Consider the following 16,367-nt stretch of genomic DNA (forward strand, 5'->3'; position numbering starts at 1 on the left):
TTCAGTATTTGTTTTTATCTTTCTGTCACTGCTGTGATTCCCCAGAAAGGGAATGGTGGAGGGTGTTAATAATTTTTCAGATGCACAGAGGGATCCTCAGAGCAACCTGTGGAACCAGACCCTGGGATCAGGGACATCTTGAAAAGGTACCACCTCTAAAACAAGTTCATATAGTGGGTATATGTGGATTGCCCAGTCTCCTGGGTACCCCACCCATATTCCCAAATAATATGGCTATCCTAGAAGCTGCCATATTCTTAATAATGTCACCTGCAAGCCACAGTTGATCGAAGCAGAGGTAAGCCTGTAAGCCAAGGAAGGCCAATGAATCCTTCCCTGGAACTGATGGCCATAAGGGAAATCCTTCTCTGCTAGAGAAGGCTTAAAATAAAAATAAAAACCCTGGGAACTTAAAATTTTTTTTTTTTCTTAGTTGAGATAGCGTCTTACTATGTTCCCCAAACTGGTCTTAAACTCCTGGGCTCAATAGATCCTCCTACCTCAGACTCCTGCGGGTACATGTCACCATGCCTGACTCTAGCCTTGGGAACTGTAGACCACCATGTTTCCTACCACTAGAACAAGCCACTCAGCACAGAGAGTTCATGAAACACACACACACACAAACACACATACACACATATACACACGCGCGCGCGCGCACGAGAGGGGTTCCAGAGTGCTCTGTCCCTGGGTCCTAGGCCCAGCTGCATTTCCATTTCCACTCTCCCCACAATTTGGCTGTTCAGCTCATCCTTGGAGTCCAGGACCCAGGAGATTACAGTTTTGTCTGAACTAGTTTAGGCTGTGATTCTTTTCACTTAAACCAAAAGACTAACAAGGAAAGTCAAAGACCTTTGATTGGTGGCCTTAAGAGCCTTCATTGGATGTGAGAAATAATTTGAAGGAGCGAGACGGAAAAGCAGCTGGCAGGAGGTGAGGTGGTGGCGTTCGGAGCTGAGGGTCTTAGGGAAGAGTGATGGAGCAGACAGGAAGCAAGACAGCATAGCCCCTCTGCCACAAGTTTTCTGACAGCTGCTGGGGTAGCCCTTCATTAAACTCTTCCATTCAAGTACTGGGTGGGCCATCCGTTTCCTGCCATTTCCTCTCCCTCTGCCTGAGAGAGAGGAGAGTTTCTCACCTCCACTTGAGATTCTCACCTGAGAGAGAAGTGAGTTCATTACCTCCACTTGAGAGAGAGATGAGTTTCCCACTTCCACATGAGAAGGGGGAGTTTTTCACCTCCATCTCAGGGAGAGGTGCAACATCCCTTTCCTCCTGCTTTTATTCAGCGTTTGCTTCTGGCCAGGACATGATTTAAAAGTAGGGGTTCTGGTGCTCTCAGGAAGGTCACTGTGAGGTCACTTCTGCCACTCTCAGTTTGTACCCCTCCATGGACAGGGTCCACTCTTCCTTCTCTGGCTCCATCCTGTCCCGTCTCAGACCCAGGGTGGATAGGGCTGCTCAGATGGGAGACAGAGGTCAGGCAACACTTTATGTGCCCAGGCAGGCACAGGCCTGGGGGTTGACCAGGCCCATCTGACCCTGGGGCCCTGGGGGATGCCCCCCCATACAGTGCTACTACATTCTAGATGGGGAGCAGAGAGGAAGCAAGGTCAGTGACCACCCCTCTGAAGGGTAGGAAATGGATGACCCACCCAGTGCTTGAATGGAAGAGTTTAATGAAGGGCTACTTAAAAAGTGCAGGGCAGGGCAGAAAAATCAGTAGTGGCTGAGGTGGTGCCTCTGAGCCTCCCTCACTGCTCGACTTGCAGGGACAAGGGAAGGGACTGAGGGAGAAATCAGTGGGAGAAAGCCAGCCTGCAGAAGCTGTTTCTTCAGGAGAGGGTCCAGGAACCTGGAGTGCTCAGGCAGGGAAGTAGTCAGCAGAAAACCACCCCACCCCCTACTCGCCTTCCCCACGCAAGGTGGGAAAGAGTGAGGGGCTCCCGAGGGACAGCCCATGAAAGTCAGCACAGGCGCGATGGTAGGGGCTGTGTGGGTGGGTTCGGGCGCTTCTCCAGCAAGGTCCTGGTGAGCAGCATGCCAGCCAGGCACGTCACTTGTCCCTGCCTCAAGGACTTTGGAAAAGCTGACCACATCGATAATTATGGGAGCTGGAGGTGGCAAGACCTCATGGCATCTCTGACTTCATCTTCCTGTCAGGGCAGGATAAGGTCTCCAGGGAGAAGGAGGTGACATCTAAAGTTAGTCCAAGGCCAGGAGGAACTCAGCCCAGACTCTGCTCTCTGAACCAGGGCCAACTTCTTTGAAAACGTGGCAGGTTCTAAAAATCATCTGAGGGAAATGTGTTTTAACAGCCAGGACATATTTTCACTGGCATTTTCTGAGATTGATGATGCAATTAGAACAGGCCAAGAGAATGAAATATTAGGTTTATAAACTAAGATGCACATAGATGTTTATACTCTTTGGCAGGCACAGATCTATGAATAATTCTTTGTTCCTTAAGTTCAATGTAATACCCTGCTCTTGGTGTTAGAGCAGCACCTCCCTCCCAAAGGCCAGCTCTGTGTTTGGCATAAATCACCATGCAAAGAGAAGGCTTGTTAAAGGGTGCCTTCCTTGCTTGGTACCTGGAATGTATCTGGAAGAGAAAAAGCCTGCGAGTGGATTGGCTTGGGTGCTCCCTGGCTCTCTGGCTGCTAGAGCTAAGCTCGGGCAGGGAGAGGGGTTCAAATGGGCAGAAGAGTAGGGAGGACTGTGTGAGTCCCCTGTGTTGGGGGGAGGACCCAAAGCCCACTTCCCTCTCCTACTGGAGACTTATGGGATGGAGTTCACAGGGACATTCCTTGTGTCTGGTTTACCTCAGTTTTCATTGAAGTCATTGTCTGGCTACCATTTCTTGCACCAGATCTCATTGTAAAATTCTGGTCTATTGGCACAAACTCTTATTTGCTCCTTGTGTTTTCTGGCTTAAGCTGGTTAAAGTTTTCTCCTGCCACCTGGGCAAAGGTGTTCGCAGAGTAGTGGCTTCCGTGGTGGCCCCAGCCTTGTGAGGTGTGATCTGCTTTGAACTCAGTCCATCTAGCCGAGTCACCATGGGGCCTTCCTTCTGGAGGTTGGCTGCTCTGGACTGGTTCCCTGTGAGTTCCAGCCCTGCATGGGGTCACTGTAGAGACAGAGCCTGTCACTCCAGGTGACTTAATCATTGTAGAAAGCCTGGCTGGAGGTTTTCCATTGGTTTTCCACCTCCCAACGCAAATGCTCTTCAAGTGGTGGTCTGGCACAGACTCTTCAGAGAAAGGCCTTTTGATCCCGACTGGAGAGGCCTGTCCCCGCATGCTCCCAGCTGCCTCCCTGTGGACCTGTGCGTCCATCCGCCTGGCCAGCCTCTGCTGGGAGCAGCTGACCTGAAAGGGACTGTATTTTTTTTAACGTGGGTTTTAGTACTGAGTGGGGAATATTTTCAACTGGTTATTGAGGCTGATTAGTGAGTCCCAGGCCTCATTTGGTTAAATAAGAGCTGCCTTCACAGATGTATTTTGGGACAGTGCAAATCCAGTGTTCTGAATGGGATTGAGTTACCCCAAAAGGTGGTTAGCCATCTGCCCAGGGCCCGGGCTCTGCAAAGCGGCCCGGCTCCATTCCCATGGTGCCAGACCACGAGGCGAGGTCTCCAGGAGTGACAGGACACTGGGTGCTTCTTTCCTCACCTTGGAAAAAGGTAGGTGTTTGCTCTAGAGTGCTCAACCCTTTTAGAAATGCCGCTGTGGCTCTGTCACTGGGTAGCTCTACTGTATTTGAATCAGTTATTTGATCTCTCAGACTCTCAGCTTCTTCATCTGCAAATTAGGAATAGTAATACCTACCATCTAGGGTGAGCCTATAAATCAGCACTCCATATGGGGTGTGTGTGTGTGTGTGTGTGTGTGTGTGTGTGTGTGTGTGTGTGTGTGTGTGTATCTCAGGTTTAGGGGATTGTTGGAGAACATAGAGGGGGAAAAATAACAGGAAGAGATCAAGAAGAGAGAGCCACCTTTAAATCATCTTGGTGGAGAGGAGGGCTTGTCCTCTGGAGAGAGGCTCTGATTGGCGGCCCAGTGGCATTTGGAGGCCAGTGTTCCAGGCTCGCTTTGCCAGTGTCAGCAGCTGTGACCTTGGGCAAGTCCTTTGCTTCTCTGAGCTTTGGTGTCCAGCCCCATAAAATGAGGGGTTTGATTCCTTCCAGACCCATCATCTCATAATCCAATGATCCAAATAATTGTAGTGTTTATGTTTCTCCCTTGGAGAAAATCATTGGAAGAGAGACAGCAAGACCCACAAACTCAGTCAGGTAGAAATGGGCCTGCTATCTCTGTGGACAATGCAAGCACGGCCTGTGTTTTCTCTTTGTCTGGCTGACCTGAGAGGTTCAGACCCTGACACTGAGCTGTGAAGTCTCCTTGAACCTATCTAGAAGGGCCCAGCAGCTTCTCCCTGCACAATGGGATGCCGGAGGAGGAACTTGAGTCTCTCTGTGCTGATGTCATTTCCTCTGTCTCTTTTGAAATAGCTGTACTTTTGGACAGAGGTTGACAAATCCTTGGGTGGTGAATTTTGAAATGGTTATAAACAATTTGCAATTAATTCCTTTGTCTAAATGAGAAAGACAAGCTTGCCCAGGCCATTGTTAGCTCGAAGCCTTTCATCCATGTGGCAAGTGCGTCAGATGTGAGTGAAGGAGCCCCTCTTAGGTCAAGGAAAAATTTTTAAAAGTCTGTTTTTTGGAGGCCTCATTTCTGTAGAGCTCAGGGCCCCTGGCTTGGCTAGCTATTGGAGTCCCAGATTCCTTGTGTGTTTGACTAGCAGCTCTGGGAGAGTCTCTCCTGATGGCAGGGCCTCTGGCTCTCTGCCTGCAGGCGAAGGAATAGAACAGCAGCCCTGTCCACTTGTGTCACTGCCCTGGCTCTTTTGAGGTTCAGATAAGAATATCTAAAAAAGAATCTCTGCATGTTCATTTTGTAAACTAAAAGCCAGAAAAGGTAAAGCTTCCATATTATCGTTTATTCTTACAAGGTGTAATCATCACAATGGGGATAATTATGGCAGTTGTTTATTACTGAACATTTACAATGGGCCAGATCATAGGCTGAGAGCCTGATCACTTCTGCCTGTGTAGCCACCCTATGCATAAGTACTGGTACCATCTACATTTCATAGAGAGGTTAAGCAAATTATCTGAGGACACACAGCTTGCAAGGTCTGAGTGACCCAAGGCAACCCCTCAGTAGCCTTCCTGTTTGGTGACCCGTTATTTTCCAGTGTTTTCCTTTGATTCGTCTAAGTCGGTGGTCCTTAGATGTGGCCACTCAGATGCTGTTCCTCATGGCCCCACTGGAGGGTGTTAGTCTGTTGGTTGGGGTGGGTCAAGCTTCAGGGCTTGCTCAGTGCTCCCTGGTGATTCTGCTGTGCAGTGGCATGGGGATCGGCCATCCTAAGAAGAATGCACTGGAGAGTGCAGGGTAGTTTGGACTAGACGTAGGGGCTCTGCGACCAGGTCTTTTCTCCTCTGTGGACCTCAGTTTTCTGCCCTATAGAAGGAGGGGATTGGTCAGGTGACCTCAAGGGGAGTTTTCTCCAGGGGCCTTCATATTCCATAACTATGAGAAACTTATGATTCAATTGATTATTGTTCTTTTTTTCCCCTTCCATTTTAGGCAGAATATGAAGTTACTCCAGATGAGAAACTGGGAGAAAAAGGGAAGGAAATTATGACCAAGTACCTCACTCCACAGGTAAGAGGCCTCCCAAACTCCACAGCAGGAGGAATGGGTATTTGTCCAGGAATGTGACCCCCCAGCTCATGCTAGGCCCTATGGGGAGCTGTTGTGTGCTGTACTAGTAGCTGCCTTTGGCCTCTTCTGAGAGCCACATTCTTATCCTCCCCCCAGGAGGGTCAAGAGGTGGATGGTTCAGGCCAAGTCTGGAGTAGGGGGCAGGAAGCCTGCTTCTTGGGGTTCCCCTCTAAGGGGACTGCCCTCTGCCCACATCCAAGTGTTTGTGACAGGATGGGCGGAGGCCTGACCAAGGCAGGATGGGAAGTACCCAGAAGAAAGGACTCAGCAGGGGTGGGTCTGAGAGGTCAGTGTGGAGGGGACGGGTCTGAGGATGGGCAGGAAGGAGGGGAAAGTGTGGCCCAGGTGTGCTGGCAGAGCATGTCTCATAAGACTGAGGCAATTATGGAACCCAGCAGAGTGAAGAATTCTGAAGCATATTCTAGAGTATACTGAAGGATAAGGGACCACCCTGACCCCACCTCAGGGGTACCCACCAGGATGGTTGAAGGAACAGGGGTTGTACCATCCTGGGATCAAGCAGCCTTGGGCCTCTGAAATTGGCTTCCTCTTAGCTCACCTTGACAGAGAAAAGTGTTCTCAACCCATTTAGTGTTCTGGTCCTAGCTGTTCTGCCCACTCTGTCAAGCCATGTTCCCTCACTGGGCCTCAGTTTCCCTTTCTTAAAAGTGGCCTTTCTGCCAGACCTACCTCCCAGGGGCTTTGAGAGCCTGAGATAAGACCTACGTGTGAACAGCTTTGTAAGTGTCCTGCACCCCTGGGGCCAGTGATGACTCCATCTTGCTCAAGACCCTGAACACTGTGGACACCAGCCCCCTGGAAGGTGCTTCTCTTGGTGGTCATCCCAGGCTGCCATAGATGAAGGTCACCACAACCTGTGGGATGAGGTCCCAGCCAGCAGCCCCCAGCCTCCATGCCTCTTGTACAAATCTTGCCCTTGTCCTCAAGCAAGGTTCCTCTCCAGCATCTGCATCTGGCAATGGCTGTCTCCCATGAGGGGAGCCCAGCCTCTCATCCAGAAGCGTGGCCCTCAGCCAAGTCCTACCCTGAATGACCTGCTGGATGGCCACCCCTAGTGCGCAGCAGCATTGTCACTGCCTCGCCGTTTCCCCTCACGGTTTCTCTGCTCTGCTTCAGTCGTAGTCGCACATGTCTCTTTATGTGACCTGTAGACACCCCTAAGTTCCCTTACGCATTTCAGAAACGACAAGATTCGTGTTAGTAAAACACCTCCAGATGCAGAACAAGGCCAGCTCACTCTGGACAAGGGATGGCCCTGGCCGCACTGCCCTGCTGTGTTCCAGATACAGACCCATGGTGAAAGTGTTGGAGGAAGAGACATTCTGAGTAGGGTTCCTGTTCACCTGCAGTCACAGCTGACAACATATTGATGAAGCTGCGGGTAGATGCACTTTTGGTCTCCTGGCCACCGCTTAAACTAACGCAAATACCCTGGGCATAAACAGGAGCCCAGCTCAGAGGGGTGTGAGTACCCCAGTGGGCATGATGATAGTGGCTCCATAGCTGAACTCCGATGGTATGCCCGATGCCCCCAAGATGTCATCTCTGATGGTTCCAGTCTCCATGACAGACACTTCTGTTTACAGATAGGTTGGCAAGGCCCACAGAGGCACATGGCTTGCGAGGACTGCTCAGCAGATAGGGTCTTCAGTTGTTCTCTACAGAGACACCATACCACTGTGGCTCAGCCCAGTCCAGCTCTTCTTCTGCACCCACTTCGTGGCTACCCACTCACATGTGTCCCCTAAACAATGGCAGCTAGCATATACTGAAGACCCATGGTGCCAGGCACCACCTCCTGTAGTCCTTGTTGTCACTGCAGGATGCAGATTCTATCGGCTCCATCTTAGAGAAGAGGAAGGGAGTACTCAGGGAAACCCTCACATCCCAGGTCATACAGCTCGTAAATGGCAAAGCCAGAGTGCGAACCCAAGTCGGGGTGATTCCAGAGCCCTGGATGTGTCCTGAGCCCTGATGTGTCTCCTGGGGTGCACCAGTTCCTGTCCTTACCCCTTCTCTACTCCTTCAGTGCCCTGTCACTTTTTTGCGGCCTGGCTATGGTCTGCAGTGAGGGTGGATGCTCCCTTTGCCTGACCTTGCTGGATGAGTAGGCTCTTCTGGCCTGTCCAAGGGTGGGACAGGGGCAGGTGCCAGGACTGCCTCCAGGGGCTGCTTCCCTTTCACTGCACTGACCAGCCTCACCCAGAAGCCTCTGCTGGCAAGCCCTGATCTGGGCCCTCCGCACCGCCCTGCCTCTGCTCAGCAGCACCTCCATCTCCTGGAGAGATGGGGCCCAGACTCCCCATCAGCTCAGCTGGTTTTACAAGTGCCTTGGAGCCTGCCCACACTTTTTTTCCTTAAGTATTCCTCAGTTTCAAAAATTTAAAGCACACCATATGTTATGGCCCAAGGACCTGGGGGAGGTGGTCAATCCATGCCTTGGATCAGCTGTTTTCTCACCATAAATTTGGCTCTGCTCTCCCAGTCCTTCCCATGGTACCTTGCACAGGGGCCTGTTTTGGCTTCTCAGAACACAGATACCCCCAGCCCAAGGGAGCAAGGGACTGAGTGAGGAGCGGACTGGAGTATTGGGTCGGCACACTAGTAAGGCTTCCTCCCTGCATTCCCATCTCTCAACCCCCAAGTAAGAAACATCGTGTGGTGGACCAGTCTCTGGTATTGTTTAGATCGAGGTGAGTGTGGCTTGGGTTATGGACGTGCTCAGGTTTGTCAGCTCAGAGAAGCTGACCAGAGGGCACCATAGTCAGGTCAGACGTGTGCTGGACTCTGTAGTAACCTGTAGTCTTGAAGTGATCCAGGTGACAGGTGCTCAGGGGTGGGAAGGAGCACTCTGTGCTGAGGTAGACCAGGAAGCATTCCCAATTATAACAATAAACAATAATAAGTGATTGCGGAAACAGTATTATATATCATCATCACTACAGACCAGTGTTTCAAACACCAACTTTATTGAGATCTAATCCTTATACCACAGAACTCATTCTTTTATTTTTTTATTTTTTTGAGTTGAGTCTCACTCCATCGCCCAGACTGGAGTGCAGTGGCACACTCACAACCACCTCAGTGTCGACCTCTGGGGCTCCAGCAGTCCTTCCACCTCAGCCTTCCAAGTAGCCGGAACTACAGGCACGTGCTGCCACGCCCAGCTAACTTTTTATTTGTTGTAGAGAAGAGGTCTCACCAAGTTACCCGGACTGGTCTCGAACCCATGGGCTCAGGCAATCCACTTGCCTCAGCCTCTCAAATTGCTGGGATTACAGGCCGAGCCACCAAGCCCGGCCAGAATTCACTCTTTTAAATGTGCAATTCACTGATTTTAAAAATATTCAGTCATATAACCATCATCACTATTTGATTACAGGGTATTTTATTACTCCAAGAAGAAACTGTCATACCCAGGAGCAGTCATTCTCTGTCTCCCTTTCCTCCCAGCCTTTGACAACCACTACTTTACCTCTTTTGGCCTATTTTGGACATTTCATGTAAATGGGATATCGTAGAATATGTGATCTTCTGGCATAATGCTTTCTTTTTAAAAAATCATTAATGTTATTTTAAAGATGTAGGATACAATTCATGATTATGTATACAAGTGGTCATCATACAGGTAAAGTTTGGGCCTCCCTTTGGTCCCCATTTCACCTAGTTTGAGATTGGGTACCCTTATTGATGTTATATGCCTCACCCCTCCCCTGGCAGTTTCCGGCTCCTGTCAATCCCTTTCTTATAGTATTATGGTAATTGTTCAGGGTTCGCTTATGAGTGAGAACATGTAGTACTCAGTTCTTTGTTTCTGTGATAGATCACTGAGTATTATAGACACTACAACCAAGTTGCTACAGAGTTCTTAATTTTGTCCTTCTTTATGACTGCATAATATGCCATCATGTATATGTACCATGTTTTATTATCCAGTCCAGTTTCGATGGGCAGCATGGTTGGTTTCATGTTTTTGCTAGTGTGAATAATGCTACAATAAACACTCGTGCGCAGGTATCTTTTTTTCATAATGCTTTCAAGATTCATCCATGTTGTAACATATGTTGGCACTTCATGTCTTTTCATGACTGAATAATATTCCATTGTTGTATGACTAGACCACATTTGTCTGCTTATCAGTTGGTGAATACTTGTGTTGTAACTATTTTTTGGCCATTATGAATAATACTGCTGCGAACATTCAGGTACAATTTTTTGTGTGGACCTATGTTCCATTTATCTTGGGTCTGTACATAGGAATTGCTGGGGGAGATGGTAACTCTATGTTTAAGCTTTTGAGTAACTGCCAGACTGATTTTCAAAGCACTGCACCATTTTAAATTCCCCTCAGCGGTGCCCGAGGGTTCCAGTTTTTCCACATCCTCATCAACACTTGCTATGATCTGTCATTTTACTTTACCTATCCTGCTGGGTATGAAATGGTATCTTGGCATGATTTTGATTTGTATTTTCCTAATAATAATGTTGAACATCTTTCCATTTACTTATTATTGGTCATAATAAGCACATGAAATAAACATTTCACAAAGAAATGTCTGTTTAGAATCTTTGCCTTTTTTGAGTCAGAGTCTCACTCTGTCACCCAGGCTGGAGTGCAGTGGTATGATCATAGCTCACTGCAGCCTTAAACTCCTGGGTTCAAGCAATTCTCCCACCTCAGCCTGAATAGCTGGACCTACAGGCATGCACCGCCATGTCTGGCCAATTTTTTTAATTTTTATTTTTTGTAGAGACGAGGTCTCACTATGTTGCCAAGGCTTTGTCTTGTTAGTGTAGAGTTGTAAGAGTTCATCATATGTTCTGGATTCAACTCCCTAGTCAGATATGTGATTTGCAATTATAGTTTTCCATTCCGCGAGTTGAATTTTCACTTTCTTGATATTGTTCTTTGAAGCACAAAGGTTTTTAATTTTGATGAAACTCAGACTTCATTTTTGTTACTTGTTTTAAAATGACTTGTTTTCACTTTGTCTTATCTGTCCTTGTAAGAAGGCCTCAGTTCTTTGGGGAAAAGGGTTTGTATGGGAACAAAGTAAACAAGTCCTATTGCACATTCAGCCCTGTGACCTGGTCTTCCTAGAGAACCGGAGTCCCATTTCCTGCTGGAAAGAGCAAGGCCAGGCCTGGTCCTTCACAAACATCCAGCTCCCTTATCCTGGCTGACATGACTACATTCTCCAGGCTTTGAGCCTTTTCATGCCTAACGCTGCACTGACATCTTACAGACCTGCTCTTAGAGCTTCCTAGTAACTCCCCAACAGGAGTATTAGTATACCCATTTTACAGATCAAGTAAACTGAGGTTTGGGAAGAGAAGAGGCTGGTCCAGAATGGTGAAGCCCCGAGTGACCTGCTCAGCTGTCTTATTTGTAGGACATTTTGCTGTATTTCATTTTAATTGGACTCATGAGCCACTGTTCTAGTCTCCATTTTTAGACTGCCCCACCTCAGTTACTAAGGCCTGGTAGGTGGTACTCAATTTCACTGTGGCTAAGGAGTATCACTGGATTCTGGGGAAGCTCATACCTGGTGGTGGCCCTGCTGAAAAACTGTGTGGAGTTTTTCCTGGACAATGAGTATGGATAGGTGGGTTAGGGCAGTCTTGATGTTCTCCATGGGATGCTGGCAAGGCCTTGGTGCAGGCCACTCTTGGAGTGCATGTGTTGCCACAGGTCTCAGGCAGGATGTTGTTCTCCAGGCTCTCTGTAGTCCCAGGGCTGCCTTTTTGTTTCCATAAACAGTGATAGGGTAAGACAGGGAAGTTTGTTCTTAAGGGGAAATTGCCCATCAGCCTGTGTTTTTGTACAAAAGAAATCTGTTCCTAGTGCCTGTTTGGCTCTCCGGAAAGCATCCACCTTTTAAAAAGTCAAGAGCGTGAATGAAAGGAAATCGTAATGATTCCAAGATCCCGCTTCTCAGTCCTCGGCTTGCCGTGTCACTTCACGGTGCCTCTCTCATCTCCACCCCGGCGCCAACATTAGGCGTCAAAACAAACCCAAGCAGGCTAGTCCTCAGCTCCTCATCCTCTGGGCAGCCAGTGGGCCTCACTCTTTGTCCTCAGGACCACATGGAACCCCAGTCCTGCCACTTTCCAGCTATGCACCTTGGAGCCTCAGTTTCCCCAAATGGGTATGGGGCTAATAAGAATGGCACTCCTCTGAGTTGGTGGCCATTGGGGTCATCCTCACAGCACTTTCATGGTTTTTGGCATGTTTGCAGACTACCCCTACAGTTATCTGTATAATATTTTTCTTTAAAGCAACCCATTTTTTAACTGAAAATATATGACTTTTAAAAGGAAACTTGATGTCAGAAACATGCCAGAAAACCAGTTTGATTGTCATATACAAAGATAACTGGGAAAATGGGTTTTAAATCTGAGCTAGGCATTCTTTTGCCTGCCTAAGGCTCTGGGCCCGGAAGCCTCCTTGTATGTCACTTTAAAGGAGGTTAGTGAGCGTTAGAGATGCAGTAACAAGATGGTTGCACCTCACCGAGACTTTCTGTTTGATGGTGGGAGGCTTGGAGGAGAATTGAAGAGAATGACTGCCTCACAGTGATTCAGTATTATCCAGTTGTGTCCCTGTACTTCCGAGGAGCTCTCATCATCTTTGGAAAATGCTGGGCTCACTCGCTGTTTCCCAGTTAGGGTGTATGATGGAGGTGCTGGCTTATTGGGAGAGACGGTATGGCCAAGAGCAAAGGAATGGACTAGGCTTCTTCCCACTCTCCCCTCCTGAGGTCCGTGGCCTCCGAGGAGGGGGCTTAGAGTCCACCTAACTGACCAGCCAACCCGTGGTCTCCAGGGCAACCAAGGGCATGAAATATGGGTGGCTTGGGCAAATCGCTTCCTTCTAAGTACCTGGCCCCATCCTCCATGGGGCTTGGGATCCCAGCCCCTAGCCCTGGACCCAACTTTTTAAAATCTCTGCTGAGATCACTTGATCCCTGTCTCCCAGCTCCTGGAAGAGGATCGCAATCTTGTTGTCAACAAATCCGGTGAGCTCAGAGTCCACCTTTACTTGAGCAGGGGGCCTGGCCAGGCACCTGACCTGGGTGGAGGAACAGCTTGGCCTGTTGGTCCATGTCCTGGCTTTTCCAGTTTTCTGCCACAGCCCAGTGAAGAGGCTCAAGGGTGGGAAAGGTTTGAAAAGAAAGGGCTTTCCTGGAGTTTTCTCAAGCAGCAATCATGTGGAATGGGGACTGGGCCTCTTCCACTTCCATTTTTGGGAGCAGCAGAGAGGAATTCACAAGAAATCCAACCCCATTTGTGCTCACTAGCCATCCTGGGACAAGACAGAAGGAAGCTAGCATTTACTGAGTATGGGAACTTTATATTCCATGTGTTTCTAAGTCTCTAAGACCTGCTGTGGTTGACTAGGCTTAGGGCTCGACCCCCCTTTTGCCTCCTGCCCCTCTTCTCAGGTGCTGCCATTTAGGGTTCCGTGGAACCCAGTTGGAAAACCACAAAGCTGAGCTAAACTCTTCATTCCCTAGCTAAAGAAACTGGGGTCCAGAGAATGACTGGACCCCATCAGTCACACAACTTAGAGAGGAGACTGGAGCATTCCTTACTGGGCTTTCCATAACCCTGTGCTAGGAACATGGAGAGGCGTCCCCACAAGGAATGCTTTTCTAACTTGGTTTTCCTCTTTCTACCGTGACTGGCCTGCAGGTGGGCATGAATTCCTCTGAGGCTGTTGTTCTAAGGGCCAGTAAGTATCTACACGCTGAGACATTTGTAATGTCTGAGCAAAGTAGAAAAAACAGCTGGAGTCAGAGTTTCCACCATTTGAGCACTGAATCATCAACTCTCTCATGCTCCTTTACTGAGGGTGGATTTTAATGGTGGAAGTGGGAAAAAAGTAGCATTAATTTAGCACCTACTGTATGCTACATGCGTCATACCTTTAGCTCATTCCATCTTCTTGTCCATCCTGTATAGTAAGTACAATTGCCCTCCACTTTACTCTGGGCAGTCACAGTTCATTAGCTACTAATAGTGAAAAATGGGAGAATTGAAAACAGGGACCTGGACAGATTCTTGTGTGCAAATGTTCATAGCAGCATTATTCACAATGAACAAAAGGAGACAACAACCCAAGTGTCCATCAGCAGATTGAATGGATAAGCAAAATGCAGTTTATCCATACAATGGCATATTCTTCAGCCATAAAAAGGAATGACGTTCTGATATGTGCCCCAGTGCAGATGAACCTGGGGAACATTTCGCTAAGAGAAGGAAGCCAGATATCAAAGACCACATAGTGTATGATTCCATTTCTGTGAGTTATCTAGGCAAATCTATAGAGACAGAAAGTCAGCTAGAGTTTACCAGGGCACTAGTGTGGGGCAGGGAATGAGGAGTTATTGCTTGATAGGTACAGAGTTTCTGTTTAAGGTGGCAAAATTTTTTGGAAAAAGAGTGGTGATGGTTAATATGATGAATACAATTAATACCACTGAATTATACACTTTAGAATAACAAACTTTGGCCAGGTATGGTGATTACCTGTAATCCCAGATCTTGAGGAGGCCAGGGCAGTTGAATCTCTTGAGCCCAGGAGTTCAAGACAAGCCTGGGCAATATAGCAAGACCTCACCTGTGCAAAAAAAAATCAAAAAATTAACCTGGTGTGGCAGTACACGCCTGTAGTCCTAGCTACCCAGGAGGCTAAGGCAGAAGGATCACCTGAGCCCAGGGGGTTGAGGCTGTAGTAAGCCACAATCATGGCACTGCACTCCAGCCTGGGAAACAGAATGAGACTCTGTCTAAAATGAATGAATGAATGAATGAATGGTGAACTTTATGATATTTATATATATATATATTTCACAATGAAAGAAAATAATAAGAATTAAGCTGGGATACAACTCTGGCCTGTCCCATGGTGGAGCCTGTGACCTTTCTCTGGCACTGTACTGTCTTCTCCAAAATTAACCAAAGACATTTCCCTGTGAATCAGCTTCCCATGCGTAGCAAAGGGTGACAAGGCCGGACAAATGAGCGAGTCCAGGAGGTGAGGTGGGGCAGCCATCCAAAGGATGTGCATGCTGGCAGGTCCCTTTCTGTGTCCCAACCTGGGTTTGGACCTCCACTTTGCACTGTCATTAGCATCGCCTCACGTCCGTCTCCTGTGCAGCGTATGTGGTGACTGTGTGCCGTTGTCCTTCAAATAGACATACTCCCCCGCCAACCTTTCCTGGAAAACAAGTTGTCTTTGCTCACAGTCTGATTTTGTTTTGGCTCCTCCTGACATCCTTGAGGCTGATGTGCCCAGCTGGGGTTCCTCACAGGCCAAGCAGCCTGTCTAGGTCCTTTTCCTTTCTCGTGACCTTCCGGGTCAGAAAATTGGATGTCCCTTTGATGCTGGCACAGCCGACTCTGCCTCTGACCCCTGTTCTCTATGTGTGTATAGTATTTCCTGCCCAGAATTCCTCTCTCTGGAGGGGCTGGAGACAATTCAGCCACAGGCTTCCTGAGGGCCCCCAGCTCTATCCTGGGTGGGCAGCAGTGCTGGTCCCTGTGGTGCCTGTGCTCAGCCGCCCTACTCTATGGCCTGACAGCCCTCTGCATCTGTGGGACTCCATCTGGGGTCCTCAAGATTACTCTGCCATCTTAAAGTTGTCCAGAAAAGTGTTGATTTTACCATAAGAAAAAAATGAATTCATCACATGGGGGGAAGATTTTGTTGAATTCTCTGGGTCTTAGGAGATTACTGCCCCTCCTTCATTCTCCAACCCCAGGGAATGAAATCTTCCCTGGAGAAAAATCCAACATGATTTCAGATTGAAGTCAGTTCAGAAGTCGTGGAACAGGAGGGCAATGGGTCTTCTGGCCCCTGTCTCACACACAGAAAATGAGGGGTGCCCCCGCTGTTTCCTATACTGAGTGTTCCACCCTTGAGCCCCTTGGCCCCAGCTGCTCATGTGAGTTACCTGCCCAGGGTGTCCTGGCCTGAGCAGCACTGACTGCATGCACACCCCTGGCCAGGAAGGATCCCACTCCTGCTCCAGCAGCTGCTCTGGGTCCCACGAACCCCCGCACACAGCCTGTGTAAACAGCACATCATGTCCTGTTGCACACTTTGGGCCACAGGTCACGACCAGTGATTATCAAATTGACAGAGCTCAGCTGGCCTCTCATTCTGCGTCCAGGCACATCGCATTTTGTTAATTACCATCTTTTGCTTTTGACGTAAAGGATCGAGGTCTGGGTCAGGGTCACTGTGTATTTTCCTTTCATTCTCATTAAAGTTGCCCAGCTCTCAGGGCCCCTGGTTAAATTCTGCCAGTGTTTAAAGATGTCCTCTCTTGCTTCCTGACCCCCAAGAATCCTTCATCCTGATTTCTGCGAAGCCACTTGAATAGCAAAGGAAATGTGGACCAAGGTCTTTCTAACCCCATCTGCTTTCTTATTCTTGAAGGGCTATGACTGTTTCTCAAGGGCTTTGTTTCTTAACTTTCCTGGCCCAGGAAACACGGCGCCTAGGATCTGAGATGGCCAGGTCAGCAGGGCACTGAGAAG

The 16,367-nt window shown here is 48.5% G+C and overlaps 1 protein-coding gene across 2 annotated transcripts in view; it reads left to right on the forward strand.

Annotated features, from left to right (window-relative positions):
- Positions 1-16,367, forward strand: part of GRK5 (G protein-coupled receptor kinase 5) — a 231,844-nt gene that overhangs the window by 173,044 nt on the left and 42,433 nt on the right. The window contains exon 4 of one of the 2 annotated variants that reach the window (XM_008073260.2): positions 5,661-5,738. In XM_008073260.2, coding sequence (XP_008071451.1) covers positions 5,715-5,738 — 24 coding nt within the window. In that variant the 5' untranslated portion in view covers positions 5,661-5,714. The remainder of the gene's footprint in view (positions 1-5,660; positions 5,739-16,367) is intronic. The other variant, XM_021706580.1, reaches the window with a different exon arrangement.

This window comes from Carlito syrichta, unplaced genomic scaffold (genome assembly GCF_000164805.1).
Source record: "Carlito syrichta isolate Samal-C Ts95f unplaced genomic scaffold, Tarsius_syrichta-2.0.1 Scaffold315801, whole genome shotgun sequence".
Taxonomy (NCBI): Eukaryota; Metazoa; Chordata; class Mammalia; order Primates; family Tarsiidae; genus Carlito; species Carlito syrichta.